The 19,270-nt window shown below is 39.2% G+C and overlaps 1 protein-coding gene across 1 annotated transcript; it reads left to right on the forward strand.

Moving 5' to 3' along the window:
• Window positions 1-1,385: 1,385 nt before the first annotated feature.
• LOC121861131 (chromodomain Y-like protein 2) lies at window positions 1,386-18,584 on the forward strand. Its single transcript, XM_042358696.1, has 5 exons — window positions 1,386-1,487; window positions 7,609-7,712; window positions 14,043-14,192; window positions 15,716-15,838; window positions 18,393-18,584. Exons 2-5 carry the CDS (start codon window positions 7,623-7,625, stop codon window positions 18,582-18,584), a joined length of 555 nt encoding a protein of 184 aa, XP_042214630.1. The 5' UTR covers window positions 1,386-1,487; window positions 7,609-7,622.
• Window positions 18,585-19,270: the final 686 nt, after the last annotated feature.

A 19,270-nucleotide genomic window follows, 5' to 3' on the forward strand; every position in this document is an offset into this window, starting at 1 on the left:
ATTTTGAAATTTGAACACTTCTTTGGAGAATTTTGAAGCCATATGCAGTTATATTGAGGAAATTAGAACATTGAGAAATTTTTAATTAACTGTATATTTATTGATAGTGTACAAATTCCCAACGCACACACACACACACAAAAGTGAGACATGACTGGAGTCATTCATGTGGTTTCAAGTCGACCAGCCCTGATATAGCTACTACCGCACATGTGGAGGCCCCAGATTGTGGAGGCCCCTGGGCAGCTGCCCACTTTGCCCACTCCTGAATCCGACCCTGCTGTACTGTGCAATTGTGTGCAAATGTTCTCAATCAAATGGCTTCTATGTCATTCTGACTCAACACCACTGGCGGTACCTATGACTATTAATCTATATACTCAACAATAGGTTGACGTTATAATGTATTAATGTACTGCACTTCAACAAGTGAGGTTGCGTCTAACAAGGTTAGTATTTTTTTTTTACAGGATTAGCCCACTCGGGCACAGGTCACTGACCCACATCGGGGCCTGGGGGGCGAAAATGTAATAATAATAACAATAATAATAATAATAAGTTCATAGTAAATCAAATTTATAATAAAAAAATAATTATAATAACAATAATAATAATAACAACACTAGTAGGCTAATAATAATGATAAAGAACCATAAAGAAATACAAAATTTAAAAAAAGATCAATAGTGAGAAACGACATATGCATGTTGCGTTGTCAAAGAGAAACAATTGAAACCCTGCAACTGTGTGTAAATGAGGCAGAAAGACAGACCACCAACCTGGGACTTTTTAGTCACAATTTTCATGATGCCATATGGCAGCAGTGTCTACCATTAGACAACACTACGTTTCCAATATCTTCCCAGGCGGTACTACCTACTACACAGCTACACTAGTAATTCAATGATTGAAAAAAAATAGAAAAGATAGAACTCTCAGTTCGTACTGTACCTTTTTTTGCACGGATTTTGAAATTTAATGAAAAGTTTCCTCGTATGTCTGGCTTTTTTTTTATAGGGTAAAGAAATCTAAGTGGTCATGAATTTGGTTGGTCTGCCGAATTTATGATGCAAGATTTAGGAGTAGTAGCTGTTATGTCAAAAACATAAAGCCTCAGAGAATGAAACTGTAATGTCGAACAATAGAAAAATAGTATTATCATTATACGTACACAATAATTAAGTAAGACTCCCTTGGTTTTACTTTTATTTATGAATTATTTGCTATTCGTCGATAAAATATCTTACAGTAATGCTTCTCGCCACTAGGTAGCAGCACTATTACAGTTTCTAGTCTTGTATCTGGCAACTAGTCATATGTTACACAGTGGTAGTTGTAACAGTAATAATATTCACGTCTTTATTACAAGTTGCCACTGAAAACCTGAAACATCATTTTAACAAGATTATTAGAATAGTGGACTTTAATAAATACGGTTCCTCAGTTGACAGGTGACGAGGACTCCGAACCGAGGAGGGTTAAGTATAGTACGTATGGCATATTATAAATTGTGTCAACTTGTCAAGTCATATAGGGAGATCCACAACTCATTTAATTTTTTTTTTATAGTAAAATCGTCATACAAGTTTACATTTGGTTTGCCATGTATGTAGACTGCAGGTATACAATTCAGCATCTGTGTAGGCAATACAGGTGTACATAGACTTTGTAGGTATACAACAGTAGTAAACAATCAGGCAATTTGGTAGGTGTAGAGACGGTTAACAACCAAAGGCGTTTAAGTATTAATTTAGTTTCGGTCATCCAAGGAATCTTAGAAACTTAACTATGGAATCAGTAGTTTAGACAATTCTAGGACACCTTTCTTCGGGTTTTCTGTCGGGAAATAAGTATTTTTCAAGTATTTTAACCGTTAAAATTATCAATAATATTTCTTAGTGGGCAGGGCTATGAAGTAAAGGGAAAATGTCTGGTAAAACATTGAAAATAACACCAAACAAACTAATATTGTGGGTAATTGTATCGGTTAAAATACTCGAAAAATTTAATTTTCGGACGGAAACAAAATAAATTATTTTTTTTTCTCCCTATATAAGACTCTACATAAGCAAGTCTTGGCAACTAATATATGTTAGCCATATAGTTTTTTGTGTGTGTGCTTTGAGGTGTGTTTTAGTGAAATTTAACTCATTTTGGGGGCAATTTAGCGAAAAAAAAATTTTTGCAGTAGTTCACACAACTCTTAAAAAGTCAAAACTATGCTCATCTAGTGTATTTTTGTGTGTGTTGATTGATTTTGACCTTGATTTCCGTCAGAAATTGCCTATTTTTTTTTAGTTATCACGGGTTTTGGGTGGGGCGTTTTCTGAGTCATGGTCAAGCGAATGCAAAATACACCAAAACACTCTAGAAAAACATAAAAACCGAACCTTTTTGGGGGATGACCTAACTTGGCCTAACCTACCCTACACTCGTTCTTACACTTAGGACACTTTACTGAGGTCGGGAGAACACCATGAGAACTAAAAATTGCTATAGCTTGTTCGGTTCTTTAACCCAAAATGCACAATCAACTCCATTTAATTGAAGTGACACCCATTGCAGACTTCCATGGTTGGAAATGAATTTGAATTTCAAAATATGAGACCCAAGATCACATTCGAATCTGATTGGGCAAAAAATACCGTGAATTAAACCACAATTCATTTTAATTGGTGGCAAAAAAAATGCTTTTGATTGGCTGCGTGATGTATACGGGAACATATGTGCATGATGATTTATGAAGGAAACACGCAGAGTGGGAGGGCGGGTAGGGGGATAATGGCAGAAGATTAATGGAAGAAAATAGAGAAAGATTTAGCATGTGCTATCTCTGTTATTATACGTTTGTGACGGTTATGTAATGGAAGAAAATTATCTTAAAATTAGATGTCTTTTTCGAATATGATAATACATTTGGGGTAGGAAAGTTGTGTGAACTACTGCAAAAATGCCGAAACGAAGGTCAGATTTGAATAAAATGCCTAAATACTGTACTGTATATAAAAAAAACCCAGCCTATTCTCATCACGATTACAACTTCCAAATCATTGTTGAAACCTAACCTAACCTAAGTTAACCAAATCAAACCTAACCTAACCATACCAGACCTGACCTAACCTAAAAAAATATTGCCACAGCCATTAAACAAATATTGATGTGGGATAAACACCAAACAAACTTTCAAAAACCTTACCTAACCTTTCCTACCTTGTAAAAAATGTTAAGAATCACTTTAGGCTTTATGGATCCCACTTTATCTGAACACCGAAAACACCAACACACAGAAAACCAAAAATAGCACCATCTCTACTAAACATGAAAACTAAGTAAACTTTAATAGTTTGAGGATTTTTAAAAGTTAGGACATGTTAGGTCAGGTTTTCAAAATTTAGTTTTCTGTATTTTTTAGTATTAAAATACAGGAAAAATATAAATTTCACGTGAAAATACTAAAGTAGAAAATTGTCTAGGAATTGTCTAAACTGCTAATTCCAATGGTTAAATTCCTAAAATTCCAGGGATGATCAAAACTAAACATTTACCGGCGTTTATATTACTTTTATGTACTTTTACTTATATCCTCTTAGCCACTGATCAGCTCATTAGCCACTTGGGCGATCGATCACATCTCTGTTGCATGCTGTTGGCAAGTACTGGGCATGCACTGGCTCCTGCATATATCTGAACCTGATCCATTGCTGGTCAAGTCTGCTCTTGAAAGAGCTCACACACAGTACCGTCACAATACTCTGACAGATTGTTCCAAGAGTTCACAATTCTCACTCCAAAAAAGTTTGCCCTCACAGTTTTCTGGACTGGTGGCTTCTTCATATTTAACCACATTTGTTGTTTGGATGATAGTAACTTTAAAAGCGATACAACAACTTTTCTTTTATCTTCTTTTTTCCTCTGTGTACTGTACAATCATAAATCACATATAGTGGGCAGAGCATGGAAGTTGACAGGTATTATAGAGTAAAAAAGGGCGAAAAAATGATCATATGGCATTAATTTCATGTCAACGTGCATTGTATGCAAAGAAATGTTAATGGTGGAGCAGACGGTTAGCACCAAAAGGACTATGGAGTTGCACCAAATTTTCAGATGTTGTTTGGATGATACTGTAAAGATTTCTTTTACTTTTAACCTCTTCACCACTGATCGGCTCGTTAGCTGCTTGGGCGATCGGTCATGTCTCTGTGACACACTGTTGGCAATTACTGGCCATGCACCGGCTCCTGAATGTACCTGAACCTGCTCCAGTGTTGGTCAAGTCTGGTCTTGAAAGAGCTCACACTCGTTGTCGTCACAACACTCTCTGGCAGATTGTTCCAAGAGTTCACAACTCTCACTCCGAAAAAGTTTGCCCTCACAGTTTTCTGGACCTGCGGCTTCTTCAATCTTGAGCTGTGACCCCTTGTGGGGCAAGTGTCCGCCAGCTCCAAGTAAGGACACTCGACTGAGTAGTGCCCCTTGAGATGCTTATATATCTCAGTTAGGTCGCCCCTTGCCCGTCTATAGTATAAGGTAGACAAGTTCAGGCGCTCCAATCTCTCAGGGTAGTTGAGGTGCCGAAGTGCAGGCACCAGTCTGGTGGCCCTCCTTTGAACATTTTCAACCAGCTGACAGTCCCTAGCATATCTCGGGGACCAGATGGGGTGACAGATGGGGGGGCACCCCCTTACATCCTTGTGTAAGGTGAAGCTCAGAAGCATTTACAGTGCCCAACAGGGAAGCATGCAATGTTCATGCTTGCCTTTATGTCTCAGGAGTTAAGGGCGTAGAAGCCTGAAGAGTCAATGGTTTATGTCTAAGCAAGTAATTGGAATCTCCAACAACTTGTCCCTGAATATGGATTCGCAACTTTCGATTTACAGCAGGTACCTATTTTGCTGCTAGGTGAACAGGGACCAAGGGAGGCTGGGAAGTGTCTGAACAACTTTCCACCGGCCCGAGAATTGAACCCGTGACATGTCGCTTGCGAGGCAAGAGCGGTATGGTTCTACCCACTGGCCCCCCCCTAAAGCACAATTAATTATTTAATAATATTTATTTACTGAGCCAATAAGCCGAGAAGGTTGGACAACTACAGCTGGCTGCCTCCCACTGGGAAGCTTGCCCCCAACCAGTGACGTCACAACCAATCACAGAGCTTTTTGCAGTCATGTGACTTTTTAGCAACCTTAACCCTTATATTTGACACTTTTTGGCCCAATTTATTTAAAAATATCATTACCATAGTGAATTTAAGCGTTTTCTTTACCCATTGACCTGCCGTCTTACGAAAAAAATCCGACCGTCAACTCGTCCATTCTCCAGGCTTGGTTAACTTTAAAATAAACATTGGCTCAATTATCTTTTGTTTTAAATTTTATAGGCTTCATATTCCTGGGTTTTGTGTTTATAGCCAGAGCAAATTCCTTTTTTTCGGTTTTCATGCATTTGGTTCTTGAACCTATTCTATATATAAAGGATGAAATTCATGTACTGTACAGTGCTACTTAATCTGATTGAAGGTGAAAAAATTTCCTATGTGGAAAATGTTCAAAGGAGGGTCACCAGACTGGTGCCTGTTCTACGGAACCTCAGCTACTCGGAGATTAGAGCGTCTGCAACTGCCTACTACAGGTGGGCAAGGGGGCGACCTAATCCAAGTGGATAAACATCGCAGAGGGCACTACTCGGTCGAATGTACATACCTGGAGTTGGCGGACTCCCATCCCACAAGGGGTCACAGCTCAAGGATGAAGAAGCGACATGTCCAGTAAACAGTGGGGACAAACTTTTTCGGAGTGAGAGTTATGAACTCTTGGAACGATATGTTAGGGAGTGTTGTGACGGCACCGAGTGTGAGCTCTTTCAAGGCCAGATTTGGCCAACACTGGAGCAGGTTCCGATATATTCAGGAGCCAGTTCATGCCCAGTACATGCCAACAGTGAGTAATAGAGACATGACCGTCCGCCTAAGCGGCTAACGAGCCGATCAGTGGTGAAGAGGATAAAGGTGAAAGTAAAAAGTAATACCTCCACAAGTGCTAGATTTAGCATGAAAATACTAAACATGGTCACCCTGATTGCTCTCTTGTGCAGATAAATTACCTACCTGGTTTTGTACAAACACATACAAAAAGAAGAGAATCTATAAATGCTCCTGTAGGGGTATCGAGATATTAATGTTGTCTAGCACTCAGGATGGATGGAAACTCTAATGTGGTTTTCTTGTATATTATAAGTTATATGATAGACAGTCTGGTGCTGGAGGTGTTGCTTGTTCAGGAAGATGGGCAGAATGAGAGTTGGTTGGTGAGGAAGCTCAGAGAAGGACAGCTGGTGGGTCGCCATGCTCGCTGGCGGGAGCGAGGACCGCCAGGCAGGCGAGGAGAAGCGAAGGCAGCCAGGCAGCGGCGGAGGAGGAGGTGTTGCTTGTTCAAGAAGAATGGAGGTGTTGCTTGTTCAGGAAGATGGGCAGAATGAGAGTTGGTTGGTGAGGAAGCTCAGAGAAGGACAGCTGGTGGGTCGCCATGCTCGCTGGCGGGAGCGAGGACCGCCAGGCAGGCGAGGAGAAGCGAAGGCAGCCAGGCAGCGGCGGAGGAGGAGGTGTTGCTTGTTCAAGAAGAATGGTCAGAATCAATCTCAATGGAGAGACAGAGCTTATATACCCATCAGCAGCCGCCAGTCCTCTATGAATCATGTTGGGAAAACCCAGAAAGTCGCCGGTGACTAGTTCCGTTGCTAAGATACGGTAACATCTGGTTGGTTGCTAGGGAAGGCGGTAGCAGGTGGTGGCTGTGGCTACGCAGTTGTAGGGGAGACGTCCACTACACTCCTCTATCAGTTAAATAAGGTAAGCTACTTTATAATAAGGTCCAATTTAACTTAAGAAAGGTTTGGTCAGGTTACCAAAGGTTTGACTTTTTGTGTGTGTATGTGTATGCAGTACTGTATGTACATTTTTACCCCACAATTTCACTCGTCTTCAAACCCCAGCCCACTATGTGCAACCATCGTCATTGCTAGTGGGTCATGTATCCATAAAAATACATTGGTGTAAAAAACTAAGTTCATATTCTTTTAAATCACCATCAAAAATATGAGAAAAAACATTTGTTTTTCTCTGATTACATCCTCTCCCAAATCTTTACTGAATCTGACCTTCATTTCTGGCAGAAATAAATAGTTATGGAGAGATGACCCACCCAAACTACCTACGATTTTGATTGCACAATACAGTACGCTGGTACAGTACATTACGTATAGTATATGATTTAGGATTGATTGCTGGTGTTTTCAGAGTACTGTATTAGCTCTTGGACTATCTGAAACTGATGGATCAATAAAACAATACAGTATACGTACTTAGAGTACAGTAAAGTACAACTTTCTGTGGTTAATAATATAGAAACTCGCTCTCTTCTCTTACTGTACCTTCATGTATTTTGTTATTGTTTTAGCTTTAAATTGTTTGGTAACATTACTGGTGTACTGACATCTGGTAACTTGTTTCAATCCATAAGTGCCCTCTTGGCTGTGAAGTTGATTAAGCTTACCTTAATTGTAAAATGGAATTTCAGGACTAATCTGTTCTATATTTTATGAAACCACTAGGAACTTTGGCAAAGATGGCAAGTGGCAGTAAGGTGGTGGAGGAAACTGACTCGGGAGATATTTTTCTGGTGGAGAAAGTCGTGGATATTAAATGGATAGAAGATGTAAGTATAGTACCTGTTTATCCCAACAGTACCGACATGGTACAGTATGTACAGTACAGTTAAATAGTATTGTACTTTTGTGTTTATGCTCATTCCATAGAAAGTTGTTTGGTAACTTGAGTTTTATAAGTGCAAAATAAACTTTTTCAGTGTCATGGCCAAAAAAATAAGGGAGGTGGGTTGAATTTTTTCACGTGAATGGGATCATATTTGTGTGTCTGTGTGATGATTCAGGTTTTTGTGGCAGTATATAGTACTACTGTAATAAGAAAAATTAAGAGTATGATTGTAAATGTTCATGGATAAGTGTGGTGTTCTGTAGTTGTAGTTTGTTTCTTTATCTTGTTTTCTGAGAGGTTGTATGTGTTTACATCAACAGAGTGGATATGAAATTGTTAATTATTTGAGTTTACAGTATTCAAATGTGGTGGCTGAAACTGGTTTAGGTAATGACAGTAGTTTGAAGTTAGTCCTGTTCACGTGGAGTGAAGTCTGGTGGAATCGCAATAAACCCTCAATATACTGGACTACAGTATAGTCTTCATTTACGCGGTCAATTAAACCTGTGGAGGTCCGCGTAAAACGAGAAACGCGTAAACGAAATAATAGAACATATGGGATTAATTGAAATAGAGACTGGGCCGACCCTCAAACTCCACTTTTTCCGACACATTACATACGTTGTAGTAAAAATAGTATCTTAATTTTATGATGGTATGCACACACAAACATAATAAAGAGAAATATCATTAAGAGAATAATATACTGTACCAGGTAAAAGAAAAATCAAGGTTTAACACTTACGTTAGTAGAAGAGATGGGTCAGCATACAGGTAGTTCTGCTATAACGCGATAATTGTGTTCTTGTAAAATATCGTGTTATAGAAAATCGCGTAATAGAAATAACAGGGCTTATGGAGAAAATAGGGTTAGGTGCAGATTACTCGAAATCGAAAAAATTTAGGAGTTAGCCTAACACAAAGGATAGCACAGTCTAAATAAATGTTACATTCATATCTAATAATGAAATCATACAGTAAATGTAACACTTTACCTTGAAAAAATATGAATGTAACGTGATGGGGGAGAAGGGTGATTTTGAGGTTGATAACATCGAGCTTCTTTTCAAGTGTTATATCCTTTCTTTTACGATAATCACCAGGAATTCTATCACAAGAACGCTTCTTGGAGATGTTCTTCTTTACCATAATCACAGTTAATACCACAAAATTGGAGAAATAGTAAGCAAAAATCGCGTTATAGCAAACAGGCGTTCGCGTTATACAAATATTGTTCCGAATTCATAAATCGTGTTAGAGCAAATTCGCGTTATCAAAACACTTGTTATAGCAGAACTCACTGTACGGGGATGGGGGCTGGTTCCGAGGCAGAGGGCAGATTAGTGGCCCTTAGGTGAATCACTATCAGTATCCACCACAGATATCAAGGCCTCCCTGACAAACCCCTCAAAGTCACTATCACTGACTTGGGCTGGCTGTGGTGGGTTGCGGGCGAAGAAGTCGGTGATGTTACGCTGATGGCTAGCGTTGATGTGTTCGTGATACATCTTGATGTACTGCTCCATACTTTGGTTTAGATGGTTATTGAAGACTTCATATCGGTGATTGAGAGGGTCTTTGGAAAGGATGAGCTTGAGTTTCTCGACAAACTCGATGGCATCCTTTACATCACCATGTGTTAACTTATGTTCTCTTGCTGCTGCACCACCTGCCTCCTCACTGACGTCATCGTCTTCCAACATCTCGTCGACAGTCACCTCAGGATCCCTGATTACCTCCATGATGTCGTCATTGGTGGTCTCGGAGAAGCCTGCAGCTGTAACAATCTGTGCAGCTTCTCTTGCAAGGTCCACTGCCACTGCAACAGACTGAACCTCACCAGTCACAGGTTGCCTCTGCCTCCCACCTGGTATACCTTGCATACACATGCCGCCATGCGTGACGAATCATTGCCACAGACAGCTGCTCCCCATGCCTCCACCAAGAAATCAACAGCTTTCTTGACATTAAACTTTTCCAAAACTGTTTAACTTGCACTTCATGCTCCGCCAACTCTTGTTCTGGATCCTCGACGCTCTCGCTATCTGTGCCACTCGGAAGGTTACGCAACTCATCCTTGGTGTTGGTGTAGTCGTTCAGGAGCTTAAACTTCTTTGCAGAGAATGCAGCCTTGACGTTGCATATCAACTCCTGGTCCATGGGCTGGATTAATGACGTAGTGTTGGGAGGAAGGAAGACCACTTTTACACTGGGGTGATGATCCAACAGTAGGGGCGAGTGTCCTGGTGCGTTGTCAAGGAGCAACAAAATGTTAAATGGAACATTATGTTGCTCGCAGAATTTCTTAACGTCGGGAACGAAACAGTCGTCAAACCAGGAGAGGGACAGACCAGTGAACATCCACGCCTTACGTGCAGTTAGCCAGTGGACCACCCCTGAGAAGCCCTGAACTACCTAACCCAAGCTGCCCCAAGCCCAAGAAGGTGCGATGTGCCTTAAGCTATGAGGTAAAGTACAAGATCGTCCACGAGTTAGAAAAAGGCACGAGACAGGTGGATCTGACCAGACAATATGAACGAGATGTTGGAAGATGATGACTTCAGTGAACAGTGAGGTGGAACAGAACAACAAGAGCAGAAACTAACACATGCTGATGTGAAGGAGGTCATCGAGTTAGCTGAGAAAATGAAGCTCATCCTTGCCAAAGACCCAGTCAATCATCTCTTCAAAGTGTCTAATAACCTTCTGTTGCAATCCCTGGAGCTCTATGTTCGGCTGTATCGCGACCACATCAATGCTAGCCGTCAACAAAACATCACCGAATTCTTCACCCGCCAACCACCACAGCCAGCCCAAGTCAGTGATAGTGAGGATGTGGACTTTGAGGGGTTTGACGAGGAGGCCCTGCTAGCCTCTGTGGTGGATAGAGAGACAGGTGAGGGCCAATAATCTACCCTCTGCCTCGGAACCAGCCCCCCATCCCCGTGTGCCCAGCCATCTCTTCTACTAACGTAAGTGTTAAAAAACCTAATATTATTGATATTTCTCATATATATTGTGTGTGCATACCATCATAAAATTAAGATATTATTTTTACTACAATGTACAGTATTGTGTCGGCGATAGCCCAAAAAATGGGTAGTTTGGCAGTCGGCCCAGTCTTTATTTCAATTAATCCCATAGGTTCTGTTATTTTATTTACGTGTTTCGCTTTATACGCAAACCTCCATGGGTTTAATTAACCGCGTAAAACCAGACTATACTGTGTATATAATAACAGAAAAAAGACATAGAAAAAAAAAAAATATATATATATATTCCTCTTACACATATGTATGTATATTTATTAATCCGTTAAAGACAAAGAAAAATAATACAAATCTAATGGATTCCCCCCCCCCTTCTCCTTACATCACCACCAACATTCACCACCACACAGCTTCAAACTCACCACAGTATTATGCACAACATATGTAAGCAAGTACTGTATTTTTCATGCAAAGGGTGGTAGACTTCTGGAACAATCTACCAGCCGAAACCATGGAGATTAGAACAATAAAGTACGCCCACCTCTCGTTTTACGCGGGTGTTACTTTCTTGAAAACCAGCGCTTAATTTAAAAATGCGTAAATTAATTTAATTTTCCCATAAGAATACATGTAATTGGTACAGGTTAGGGGAACCATCATATACCACACAGGGTACGAACAATGCTCTCGCTTAAACCAAGCACACGGCCAACCTCCGACACGCTCTCCTCTCTGAAGGCGGGTGATCACATTTAATTTCACATCCATTGCGATTGATTTTCGTGCCTTTTTAGCTTTAGGCGCCCCAGAGGAGGCAGGTGGATGTTTTCCAGACATGCTCAATGGGGAAAACAGCGTTTAACACTAAAAAGATACGTGATAAACAAACAATGCAAATGAGAGCACAGAGAAGTAGTGTTGGTGTGAACCGAGAAAGCGATACGTGGGAAGCTTGCTGGACGTCCTCTCAGTTGTTGTACAGAATACTTAATTTTCTTCATCATTATTAGTGACAATCTTTATTATTACATTATTTTAATTAATATTTTTTTAACAACGATATTTAATAGTAATAACTTACAAGCACCTCACCAGGCATCACACGCGACTCCACTGCCAGGCTGACCAGGCAAATACGCGCAGCAAATTTAAAATGTCTTGAGTGTTATTTAAAAAATAGGTGCGCATAAATTAGCTTTTGGTATTAATTGAACAATCGTGTTATTCCAAAAACGCTTAAATCAAACCCGCGTGAAACGCTTGTTACCTGTACTGGACTTCACCATTGAGCTTGCATACTCTCAGTCCAGTATTGTAAATTTGGTGTTAATTTAATTGATTTAGAATAGCTCCTCCCCGACTTACGACCTACTCAACTTACGACCACTCGCACTTACGACCTGCCTCAGTTGTACCAAAATTTTGTCAAATTACGTATTTTTGAGTCCCAACCTCGGTACACAGAGAAAATTTTTGTTTGTAATTCACTTTAAAATGGCTGGCAAGCTTAAAAGTGAGTTTTGTGGTGTTGAGAAGAAAAAGAGACTCCCATTTTAGATTTTCTATGTATTATATAAGCATTTTCGACTAACGACCTGGATTTGGCTCCCTAACCCCGTCATAAGTCGGGGAGGAGCTGTACTGGCATTCTGATTGTGCAGATGTCCAGTAATTTGACCTACTGTACTGTTGTAGAGCATCCAGATTAAACATTTTAAAAATAATAGTTACCCAGTAAGGTGATTAGCCTATTGAAATTGGGCTGCACATAGAGTACAGTCTTATAATTTGCAGAGATGACCATTCTATAGAGAAAATACCTGACAACAATTTAAAACAAAGTGCCTTGTCCTGGCAACAACCTTTGCTGGATACTGCTTGGATAAGGGAACAGTGTTGGAAAGTTTTGGGACTGAGATTTATAACTTTTAGCCACCAACCCTCTGAGGTACAGCTGCTCAGCAACATAGAAGTTTTATTTTGTTTCCACCTCCTTTTACCTAAGTAACATTAAATATACAAGTGAGTGAGAGACCCATGATGGAAATTGACCTTGTACTGTCTGTAAGAAAGGTGTCTCCAGCAACTCCATAATGTGCAATGAGTGTGGAAGGTAAGTAGACAAGAGGTGTAATAGGGTAGATGGCAGACTGTGAGATGCTGCTAACATGAAGTGTTCTGTATGTGCAGGTAACCATGTGCGCACACAAGGCTGGAGAAACTCAACATTGGTGATATGTCCTTCGACTGTCAATGAATTCTGTTATCTGAGTGACATGTTGCAGTGCTAGTGGTTGTGCTTAAGCCTGCTCAGTGTTAGAGTCAAAAGTGGCTGGAGGAAGTTTAGGGAGCTGCTGCCTTTATTGACAGCAAGAGGACCTTCCCTCCCTGTGAAAGGAAGAATGTATGCAGCGTGTGATGTTGTATGGCAATGATACATGGGCAGTTTAAGAGGTTGACAAGCAGGTTTGAGCAAACTGAAATGAGATGAGGTGGATACATAATGTGACACTGAAAGGCAGGAGGCCTTATTAGCTGGGTATTGAGAGTAGTACAGTATTGCTGAAGTTCTGTCAAGAGGCAGGTCGAGATAATTTGGGCATGTGGTGAGAATTAATGAAACCAGTTGGGTTAAGAGGTACACGAGCCTAAATGTAGAGGGGAGGAGAGCTAGGTTTAGGCCAAGAATGACATGGGGGAGAAGTTATAGGAAAGGACATTAGAGTTAAGGACCTAACAAGAGAGACTGCAAGAAACCATGGAGAGCTGCTATCAGGTAATTGTTGCCAGCCCACACGAACATGGAAAATGGCTATAAAGCATTGATGACAGTGATAATGGAGTGTCCTTGGACTGTTGGCAGGCCATAATAAATTGGGAATTGATTCTTGGGTTCTATCGTAATGTTTAGTTGGTTTAAGGTTTGGTAATGGAAATCCATTCTAGTCAGAGGGGTGAGGGAAGGCTTATCAAGATGCTGTAGGACTAAGCTCTAAGCCTTTTGTGGTAATATTTTGTTTCAATGACTTCTCTGAGACATATGTTAATTTTCATTATTCTGCCAATCATCTAGGTCATGGGTTAGCTGGGTTGTGCTCTGTAGATTCAGTGGGTAAATACACAAATCTCCTTGCTCTGATTGTACTATGAAATGAAATACAACACAGGAGCTGCTTTTGTTAATCTAAGGATAGATATTATATTTTTAGTTTTTCCTATGTCATTACAATGACAGCTGTATTCTTTATTTTCTCTGCAAAATATACTTTTTGTGCTTACAGGACACAGGCCGCGAAGTGGAGTATTACAGAGTACGATGGAAGAATTATAACCCTGCTGATGATACCTGGGAACCTCGGGCCAATTTCCTTCATGAAAGCATAAATGTTGTACATCGGTTTAATGACAAGTTTCGCAAGTTGCAGAAAGAGGTAATTTATATTTTTTATTATGAACCTGATCATGGGACCCTACAGCCCATCAGTGGGTCTCATGTCTGGACTGCTTAAGATACAGTAGGGTTATGTTTATATAGACCTCGCATTTTTACCTCTGGTTAATATGGCGTTACATTTTCATAAACATTTAATAAACTTAAAATTCACTTCCTGTGTAAACCCAAAAATAGTTACACAGGTATTTCACTTGATATGTTGAATACACATTCTTCATAAATAGTACAGTATATAGTACAATAATAATGAGTAACCCTGGAATGTTATAATATATGGTGCAGGGGGTCCCTGAGTTAGACAGTTATGTTCCAGGACCCTGTTCATAGTCACTTTGTTTGTAACTTGAAATTAAAATAATTTTACAATACGATATTAATATAACCTATCTCTACTTGTAAAATAATAACAAATAACATAAATAATGCATGTAAAGAATATATCCTGTAATGTATTTTTTTTTATTACGTTGACTTCTGAAGCTACCCGAGATGAAAGTTCCCTATAATCCCAGAGAGGATGACCAAAGATGGGTGCAGTAGGAGAGCAGATCACCAGTAGCTCTCGTCTGCTGAAAGCTTTACTGGTGAACTGACCAAAGGTGATGGAGAAATTGAGAGTTTAAGATAGTTTAAAAAATCTTGAAGAGGGATGAAGTAAAGGCAATGGTGCGATAGAGGGATTAGAATGGTCACCCTTCTTTGGGATGGACTGAACTGAGGCATGGTTCCAAGAATTAGGAAAAGTTTGGGTTTTGAGGCAAAGGCAAAAGAGGCAAACAAGCACAAGGGCCAGAATTTTAGCACATTCCCTCAGTACACGAGGGGGTATTCTGTCCAGTCCATGCGCCTTACTCACATCCAAATTGGATAACACCAGCAACCCTACGAGTGGAGATTATAGTTAAGTAGGTTCAGTAGGAGGAGGGATAGAGTTGGAATTGTCTAAGGTGGAGAATAAGGAGAGTTGGCCATAGAGTTATCAGATCAGAAGAGGAGTCAAATAGGGAGTGCACAAGTTATCAAAGATATTTTTGGTTAAGGACCAGAAGGATTTACTAGAAGAAGAGTTAGTCAGGTCAGCGGTCTTTCTTTTTATAAAATTCCGTTAGCTTAAAAAACTGACTAGACTGTAGTTACTTGTGTTTCATGCACATGTATGTTAGGGAGGGTGGGTTGATTTGAACACTATACCAAACAAAGTTTGCAGATCAACCTTAGCATGTATAAAGGTAATGGAAAGTAGATCTTAGTCTCCCGTTAAGGGCGATAATTTTATAGTACTGTACAGTACTTATTTAGTGGTTGACTTGTGTTTCATGGAGAATAATCTGATCATCTTTAACCAGTGCTTAGAACCAACTCATATTAAGATTACTTGTCTGTTCTATTTCTAATGCTCTTGCCATATTTCAGAGGAGGGAACGTACACGCTTTACCTTCCTTTTATGTGGAACCTAGATAAATTTTATGACAGTACATCAAACTCTTGTTCTTTTGCAGTATACTGCTATGTGTCATCAAACAGGAAAGAGGGTCGTCAAATCAAATCTCCGTAAAGTAAACATACTCAGTGAAGAAATTGAAAATATTTTAAAGAAGAAAACGACTAAGATTAAAGGCAATGTATGTTAATTAATGATGTGATTATTTTAGGATTCATATTACAGTATACATTATATAATTATGCTGTTAATAATGGTAGTGGTTTAATTTTGGCAATGAACTGAAATTGTTGAACCATTGTGAGAAGGTGAACCAAGCAACTAAATTATTGTGCCTTATAATAAGGTCGTTCAGATATCTAGACGGTCTGTCCCTCGTAACAATCTTCAAACGCGAGGTGCTTCCCCCGCCTGAAATACTGTTACCCCATCTCGTCCCCGAGATATACTCGGGACTGTCAGTTGATTGAAAATGTCCAAAGGAGGGCCACCAGACTGGTGCCTGCACTTCGGCACCTCAACTACCCTGAGAGATTACAGCGCCTGCAATTGCCTGGCTTGTACTTCAGGAGCCAGTGCATGTCCAGTACTTGCCAACAGTGCGTAACAGAACGTAACCGATCGCCCAAGCAGCTAATGATCCGTTCAGTGGTGAAGAGGATAAAAGTAAAAGTAACATACTTAACTCGTTTCTCACTAATGATTTTTTTTAAATTTTTGTATTTCTTTATAGTTCTTTATTATTATTATTATTATTACAGTATTAGTGTTGTTATTATTATCATTATTATTTTATTTTTAATTTTGTATTTTATTATAAATTCTATGTACTATTAATTATTATTTTTATTATTGTATTACTATTACATTTTTGCCCCCAGGCCTCGATGTGGGTCAGTGACCTGTGCCCAGGTGGGTTAATCCAAGTAAAAAAGAAAAAGAAAAAAGATGGATTGCTCAACGACAATGTATGTAAGTGCGTATATGTGAAAACGTATCGGCATTTCTCTACATAAAAATATGAAAGCAACACTTATTACTGATCATATATATGTTAAATAATACTTACAAATGTAAAAATAAAATTCTACTCACCAATAGTGGTAAAGTCAAAACCTAAGGACAGCCAATGAATGTTGTTGTGCTAGTTTTTACTGAAATGACGAAGTCATCAGGTTCAACTCTGGCTGAAGCTGTAGCTTTCCATAAAGATGTCATAGCCGTTGCTGGAACTGTTACTGAACCTGTAGTTGTTGTTGAAGCTGCTGCTGATGCTGAATTTGATGGTGTAGCTGTACCTGAAGTTGATGGTGTAGCTGTACCTGAAGTTGGTGGTTTAGGCCTTCGATTAATTAAGCTGTCGAGAGAACCTTGCACAGCCGCTTTCTTTTCTCATTATACATCTTTATGTAGAGGTCATATGCATTTTTCATGTCCCTGTTAATTTTAATGCTCCGTTCTGTTAATGGACCCACTTTAGAAAATTTGCTCGTTGCTTGCTCCATGTAATATCCACTGACCCTCTCGTCTTTTTCATATAGTTTTAACACATCTAGTGTCTCGGCTAAGCTTATTCACTCTCTTTTAGCTTTTGAACCAGCACTACCATCACTTTGCTGTCTTGCTCATGTTGAATAAGGCTGCAGAAATGCCATACGAAACCAGAGGAAGTTTTTCTCCTTTTCCTTTTCGGATGAGTGAAAACAAAAGGCCCGCCAAGCTGCGACTGCTTATACTAGTGATGCTGGTGTCACCACTCACAAGCTCAGCAGCCTCCGCACACAAGGCGTGTTCTTTTTTTATTTGTATAATACATATTGGGATTTAGTTTTTATATGAAAATGTAATTGTACTTTATTTTTTATTCTAGTTTTGTCATAAATATGAAGAAATTAACGGTGTAAATTGAATTGGGTCCTAAATTAACCAGGGTCTCAAATATAAATCGTCGTTATCGGAGGCTTTCCTGTACCATGATGCCAGATATACAGTCTGGATATATATACAGTGCTGGATAAATAGTCCCATACATTGTACATCTAAAACTCTAGTTCAGTGATGTATTTGAGACCACAAACAAGATCATTCACAATTTTATCCTTTATTAATGACCTGAAGAGTTGCCCCAGAAAGTTTCAGGTTGGTTAAATGGGGGGGGGGTCAAATCTTGAGGTGATCCACAAATAAAATTGCAAAGGATCTTCTTCACGGTCACGACTACATAACTACTCAAGATATACACATTTAAAATACTGAAAAATTTTGGGGCTGATTTTCTCCCATTAAATGGCACCTTCTTACCATATGGTGATCTGTCCTTCAGAGGCCCAGGGTGAAGGTGAAGGAGACCTAAGCCCGTATAATTAAACATCATCTTCCCTTGAAGAGGGTTGTCGTGTTCCAACCCGAATTTTTAACTAAATGAATCCTGAGGGACACCGCAGTACAGTACTTAATAGGGTGGTGTGGCTGGAAAATTATTTTATAATATTGGAATTAGTTAATTTTACCACCGCACCACCCCCGTTAAGTACTGTACAGTGGTGACCTTCAGGAATCGTGTACTGTAGTTTAAAACTCGGGTTGAAACAAGACAACCCTCTTCAAGGGAAGATGTTGTTTAATAATACAGGCGTAAATCTTTTTATATAAAGTTTAGATTTTGTCCTTTTATAATCTAAAATTTTCTTTCTTTTTACTGATATTTATTTGATGTATCATATTTCTTATTACAGACTTGTACGTCATATTTTGTGAAATGGGTAGGATTTAAGCAACCCTCTTGGGAAAGTGAATTTAAATTGATTCATGCCTCAGACAAGGTTGAATCCTTTTTACACAAGGGTCATGTGCAGAATTCAAGGCAGCAGTCAGAGTGCGCTGGTGCGGGTACGTCAGCATCATCAGTTCCTGACCCTGAGAGGTAAATGGAGATCTAAAATTAGATGTTTTGGTGTAAGGGGGAGGGGACAAGTTTGGTTGTAGTAATTTTTTCTTTCCTTCTTATTGTTGTTAGATCTTTTTTCTATATTTATTAATAGCTGTTTAAGACAGGTTTTTCTAGTTATCTTTTCTTGTGTATGTATATATTAATAATTTTATTTTCAAAGTCTTTCTGTCTAAGTATCCATCTTATATTTTCTAATTTAATATTTTTCAATACTTTATTTTGTCTGTCATATATACTATTGTATTTTCTAGATTTAATATCTTTTCTTTCTCTCAATTTATTATCGTGCCTTAGTTATATTCTATACCATGGATTAGTCTGGGAAAACCATGTCATTCTTCCATAACACTTTTTATACTTACAACGGTAGCCTGCCACCACCCAGACTATTATTAAAATATAACACGCCTCATTTAACTGTGAGGTAGCGTGATAGACTCGAGCTCATAGGCACGTGAATTACAATACTGTACAGTAGTTATTTTCTGAGAACCAAATAAGGAGTGATCAAGATGTTAATTAAATACACTCAGACAATACTGGACCACTTAGGTCTTACCTTACAATTCATAAAATAGATCTTCAATTACTTATTCCATCATTAAACAACTGTTATATTATTTCTTTGACAAATAAGATGATTATTTTACACGCTCAGATAGG

The sequence above is a fragment of the Homarus americanus genome, unplaced genomic scaffold (assembly GCF_018991925.1).
Source record: "Homarus americanus isolate GMGI-L3 unplaced genomic scaffold, GMGI_Hamer_2.0 scaffold52806, whole genome shotgun sequence".
Lineage (NCBI taxonomy): Eukaryota > Metazoa > Arthropoda > Malacostraca > Decapoda > Nephropidae > Homarus > Homarus americanus.

What these genes read in the sequence shown, in the direction of transcription:
- LOC121861131 (XM_042358696.1), top strand. Translation starts at nt 7,623, where the DNA reads ATGGCAAGTGGCAGTAAGGTGGTGGAGGAAACTGACTCGGGAGATATT. An exon ending in ATATTAAATGGATAGAAGAT is followed by an intron (nt 7,713 to 14,042) that starts GTAAGTATAGTA and finishes TTGTGCTTACAG; the next exon opens with GACACAGGCCGCGAAGTGGA. An exon ending in CGACTAAGATTAAAGGCAAT is followed by an intron (nt 15,839 to 18,392) that starts GTATGTTAATTA and finishes TTCTTATTACAG; the next exon opens with ACTTGTACGTCATATTTTGT.